A 6104-nucleotide genomic window follows, 5' to 3' on the forward strand; every position below is an offset into this window, starting at 1 on the left:
TCTAGCAGTATAGTTAATATGAACCATGCCTTTCTTATTTCTTTTGTTCATATATAAATTGTAAATATTCCTTTTGTATTTTTGTGTGTGTTTCACATGGTAAGTTTTAGTTTGTATTGTCAGAAATGTCAAATCACCAGGTTGCAAGAAGTATGCCATTGGCTCTCTATCTATGATTTAGCTAATACTTGGCTAAGTTATAGGCATAAATCATGTTAGAAGCTGGCATTCAAAAACGGTAATCTCCATTGCATTTACTAACTAGAGTAGAATAAAGACAGGTACATAGGAAATTACAGTGAGTAAGAGTTACAGGAGCAGAAGGTTAGTGTGTGACAGGAATATGCAGAAGGATAGGCTCCTCCAATGCTTGTTTGTAGTGTTGGTGGTAGAGGGGTGCGGTAAGTGCAGAGAAAGATTCTTGGTGGGCATTTTATTTAAAGTGAGGCTTCTAAGACCAGTGCAAATTGGACAGTTGAAAAACTGGAGGAAGATTGCTGCTCACAGTATGAACAGTGGCCTAAATAGAGAGAAAGATCAATGGAAGTTTAATACGTTGGACCACAGAAGTGGCAAAGAGTGAAAAATATAACTAAAAATTAAAATGTAGAATTTTTTTTTAAAGAATATTATTTGGTTCATATTTTGGACTCTTAAAATGAGTAAGATTATACTTAGTTTATATATTTTTATATTCATGTTTTCCTTTCTCTCTATTATCTCCATACACTGCAGGTTTTGTCTGCTGGTTGGTTATTTATCCCCTTCTGGCACTACTAGCTTTCTTAGTCTTGCTGCTAAATCTTTTCTTGATTTAAATACCACATAGACAAGATTAAATGTTTCAGTCAGTATCTCAGTATCAATCCTGCTTATTTTATTAATCTTAGTGTACTTTTTGTTAGTTCTTTATCAGGTATTCCAGTGTATTTCTAATTAATTTTAGTGTACTCTTTGTCAGTTCTTTATCAGATATTACCAGTCTATTTCTATTTTTTTTTAATTGAATCTGTGCTCATTGGGCAAGAAGTTTTACCTTTTTCGTTTAGATTGTATCTAGTCAATAAAATCTACAAATCTTATGATATTAAAGTTTTTCCATTGTTGTTGTTGTTCGGTACCATCAAGTCAGTTCTGACTCACAGTGACCCTGTGACAACAGAAGAAACATGGCCCCGTCCTGAGCCACCCTCACAGTCCTTTCTATGCATGAGCCCATCCTTGCAGCCACTGTATCAATCCGTTTCATTGAAGGTCTTCTGCTTTTCTGCTGACTCTTGACTTCCCCAAACCTGATATCCTTCTCCAGGTGCTGCTGCTTTCTGATGACGTGATTTAAGTAGGTGGGGTGAAGTCTGGCCATTCCAGCTTCCAAGGAGCATTCTGGCTGCACTTTTCCAGTAAAAATTTGTAAACCTGTAAAGCTTTCTAAGATTTGCTAATTTGTGAAGTTTTTCCATTAGTAATTTTATTTCTGTTTTTTTTTTTTTCCTTGAGTATCCCAAATCTTTGTACTTATTTCTGTTTTGAAATAGACTTCAGGAGATTTAAATTGTTTTCCTTCTTACTTCTTAGAAATGGTATTTATTTTAATATCATTATTTCTCCCTTCATTTGAGCAGGTTTGTTTTGGAGAAGGTGATGTGTGTCATTGCTCCAATATTTTATAAGTTCTCCCATATCTCAGCACTGGTAAGGCAAAGTTGAGGGTGAGATCATGTTTCAATTTCCTGAAACAAGTGTTGTCATATTTTCTTACTGAAGGGTATCATTCTCAAAGAGGTTTGTTTAGAAGGAGAAGAAAGAAGTAACTTGATTAGGTTTGGTACTTCATGCCAGGCTAAATATGGATTAGGAAGAGACAAAATAGGATGGGAATTTAAGATATGATATGTGCCTGTGATGCCATTATTCTTCTAATATTTTGAGAGTAATAGAATTCTTTTGACTAACTCATTAAAAGCTTGCTTGACTTGTTTGTTCCTCAGGGTGTAAATAAATGGGTTTAACATGGGGGAAATGGAAGTAATTAGTATTGTCACCCCCTTGTTAATGGCCATTTCATCTTTTGCTGAAGGTTTGATATAGACAAAGATGCAGCTGCCATAGGTGATGGAAACCACAATGATGTGGGAAGAACAGGTGGAAAAGGCCTTTTTCTTTTGCTGCGCAGAGGGGAATCTCAGGATTGTTCTGATGATATATATGTAGGACAACACCACACACACAAGAGTCATGATGAAGATCACTACAGAGAAGGCAAGAACCATCTGCTCTATGAACCATGTATCTGTGCATGAGATCTTCAGGAGAGGATTAGCATCACAGACAAAGTGGTCAATGACAGAATCACAGAATTCCAGATCCAGGCCCAAGGTAAGGGGTGGCAATATGATCAACAAAGTAGTCAGCCAGCAGCCTAAAATAAACCTTTTGCAGGCTTTGTGGTTCATGATGGTCAAGTAATGCAGGGGTTTGCAGATGGCCACATATCGATCATAGGACATGGTGGCCAAGAGGAAAAATTCTGTTACTCCAAACAGGTATGTAAAAAACAATTGACTTATGCAAGCATTATAGGTAATGGTCCTGTCACCTGTTGATATACTGTATAGGAATCTAGGGATGCAGGCAGAGGTGAATGAGATTTCTAAGAAGGAGAAATTTTGGAGAAAAAAGTACATGGCGGTTTTAAGATGGGCATCCACTAATGTGAGGAAGATGATGGTGAGATTTCCAGTTACACTCAACATGTAGGTGACCAGCAGAAATATAAAAATCAGAATCTGTAGTTGTGGGTCTTCAGTCAGTCCCAGGAGGATGAATGTGGTTAGAGCCGTATGGTTTCTCATGCCTGGCTGCTGACTTCTGCCCAATCTGTGTGTGAAACTGAAAGACATAAGATTTGAGAGGAGGTAGGGATAATTTTTCTGATGGATTTTGGTTATGTAGTTTACATGTATTTGCTTGAGTTGATAATGACTATTTTAAAAAAATATTCATACTGTTAACTCTTTTGGAATGTTATTTAACTGGTTTAAAATCTGGTTTTCAAGCATTCTTGACCATAGCATACAGTGATATATACATTTCACATTGTAATTCTTATACTAACATACACATACCTGCATATATCTGAAACAAAAATAGTACAAAACTTCCTAAACCTTAGAATGAACTGACCTCTGTTTTTTTCTTTTTTAATATGTCATTTTAAATAAAACAAATATCATTATATTATTTTATAGCCTCTAATCGGTCATTGCCAATGCTTTATTTAAAAAAAAAAATGAATTTACTTAAGGATGTTTTTAATGATAATATTATCCAAAGTATTACAGGATTTTATCCTCCACAATATTTTCAAAAATATAATTTACCCTTTTAATTTATACTAGAATTGTCCACGGCATATACTTTTTCCACCAGGAATAATGAGATCATGACTACTAAAAACCAAAACAAAACCACATTCACTGCCATTGAATTGATTCATACTCATGGCCACCTTATAGAACAGAGTGAAAGTGGCATTGGGTTTCCAAGGCTGTAAGACATCTGGTGGTATAGTGTTAAAGCAATCAGCAATTTGAATCCACCAGCAGGACTGAGGGAGAAAGATGAGGTAGTCTGCTTTCCAAAGATTTACAGCCTAGGAAACCCTATGGGCAGTTCTACTCTTTCCTGTAGAGTTCTGGTAAGTTGGAATTGCCTGGATGGCAGTGGGAAAATCATTATGGAAGCAGACTGCCTCATCTTTCTCCTGTGGAGCAGCTGGTAGGTTCAAACCACCCATTTCTTCATTAGCCATCAATCGCTTAAGCCACTGCACCACAAGGGCTCCATTCTTGACTATTGTCATTGTTGTTATGCACCATCAGGTCAGACCTGACTCACAGCGACCCCTTCTTGGGGCATGCTTTATTTATAACAATGTTTTTCACTCACAAATGGAAATTTTACTGAGTTCCATTATCTGCTGAAACTTATTTTCTGGAGAAATTGTTAACATACAGTTGTGGTTATGACCAATAAGACGTTTCTAAATCCATGTTGTGGCAATTTAGATCTCTGTTCTACTGTTATATCCAAATCTATAATGAGTATACAAAGGATATTTTCCATATAAAAAGTCATCATTTAGATCATTCCACGGCTTTCTGAAATGTTTATGCCTATAATATATTTTCACTGCTTCTCTACTGTGGCCAAGAACACAGAGAGAGTTGATACACAGCTAACTCATGAATAAGTAAGGGAATGTTCTGGAAAAGATGTACCCAAGTGAAGAATATAAAAGTCATTGTTTTATCATTTCATTCTGTTTTGCTTCTGACACAAACACACTCATTTTCCTTGTTTTCAAGTCACTGATGTTACAATAAGCTTTGTAGGCATTAAATAGAGTTTCCAACTTCATGTTCTGCCTTTGCTTCAGCAATCTGAGATGATTTTTTGTAGTTCCTGACTTTCATTGTACTCAGCTGTTTATGATACGGCTTCTAAACCTACCACTTCACTGAAATGATTCTTGTCAAGTTTATCACTGATTTATTTTGTGAAATAAAATATCACCATTTTATTTCATCTTTTGTTTCATTTGACACTGCCAACTACTCCTTCTTCTTCATTATTTTCTAGATACATATTTTGTATGATATTCACACTACAGGATTTTGTTTTGCCTTTAAACAAAACCCAAACCCAGTACCATCAATTAGATTCTGACTCATAGTCTTTACAGAAGCAGATTGCCTCATATTTCTCCCATGGAGCAGCTGGTGGGTTCAAGCCGCTGGCCTTCTGTTTAGCAACCCAATGCTTTAACCACTGTACCACCAGAGCGCCTTTGCTTTGTGTTTATGCTTCTTTAAAGGTATGTCTTCCATTCAAAACCACCAGCCACTCCTCAGGAGGAAGGTTGGGCAATCTACTTCCATAGAGATACCGCCTTGGAAACCCAAGGAAGGGTCGCTATGAGTTGAGTCTGACTCAATGGCACATAACAACAGCAACAACAACTCATGTTTATAATGTTGATATTTTTCAAACTTCTCTAGTTCTTCTCTGCTTTTCTATATGTTCAAACAAAGCCTGTTTTTATGCAAGTTTGTGTGTGTGTATGTGTGTGTATGTATATATGCTTTTCTTGGACATTCCATTAAATAAAAGGATTTTCGCTTAGCATTTAACATTCATTGATTAAAATTTCAGACACTGTCTCTCTGGCTTTTAGACATCTGTATCTGGAAGTTTCACTGTCCTCTGAAATTGAATAGGTTCAAAATGGAACTTTACCACTTCTGCACCACATTCAGGAGCTCTGGTGGCATAGTGCCTAGGGCATTTGGCTGCTAACCACAAGGCTGGTGGTTCAAACCCACAAGCCACTCCTTAGAAGGAAGGTTGGACAATCTACTTCCACAGAGATACTGCCTTTGAAACCCAAGGAAGGGTTGCTATGAGTCGGGTCCAACTTGACAGCACATAACAATAACAACAGCACCATTTTTACTCTTTTCTTATTCCTTGTCTGCTATACTAACCAAAAGCTAACATTTATAATCCTATATTAACAAAAGGAAGTCCCTCATTGGTACAAACAGTTAACACTCTTGGCTGCTGACTAGAAAGTTTGAAAGTTAAATTCCACCCAGAGACACCTGTAAAGAGAGACTTGGAAATCTGCTTCTGAAGTATCAGGCATCGACAAACCAGTGGGCTACAGTTCTCCTCTGACATGCATGAGGCTGCTAGAAGTCAGAGTAGACCTTCAAGCAAGTTTTTATTTTTTATTTTTTGTTAACAAAAGAGATCTCGTTGTATTGTTTTTCGGTTTAGCCCTATCTTGAAATTCTATTGATATTGATAGTATATTCATTTAAGTTTGTTGTTTTCTTGACCCTAATTTGGAGATTTTTTTTTTTTTTTTTTCTTTTCCTGGTGGCATTGGGATTGTGGATAGTGTGGTTCTAGACCACACATATAGACATAGAATTGGAGGAACTTGAGCCACACATTTAATTCTTGGTAGATATTTTCCCTTAAACCCAGATCAACTTATATAGTTTCTTAGATGGCTTTTTTTTTTTTTTTTTTTTTTT

At 36.4% G+C, this 6104-nt stretch overlaps 1 protein-coding gene across 1 annotated transcript; it reads right to left on the minus strand.

The window, feature by feature from the left end:
- Nucleotides 1–1916: 1916 nt before the first annotated feature.
- Nucleotides 1917–2909, minus strand: LOC103212297 (olfactory receptor 6C2-like). Its single transcript, XM_007958296.2, has one exon. It carries the CDS (start codon nucleotides 2898–2900, stop codon nucleotides 1917–1919), a length of 984 nt encoding a protein of 327 aa, XP_007956487.2. The 5' UTR covers nucleotides 2901–2909.
- Nucleotides 2910–6104: the final 3195 nt, after the last annotated feature.

Source organism: Orycteropus afer, unplaced genomic scaffold (genome assembly GCF_000298275.1).
Source record: "Orycteropus afer afer isolate SDZICR_OR568_19922 unplaced genomic scaffold, OryAfe1.0 scaffold00908, whole genome shotgun sequence".
In the NCBI taxonomy this organism is placed as follows: Eukaryota; Metazoa; Chordata; class Mammalia; order Tubulidentata; family Orycteropodidae; genus Orycteropus; species Orycteropus afer.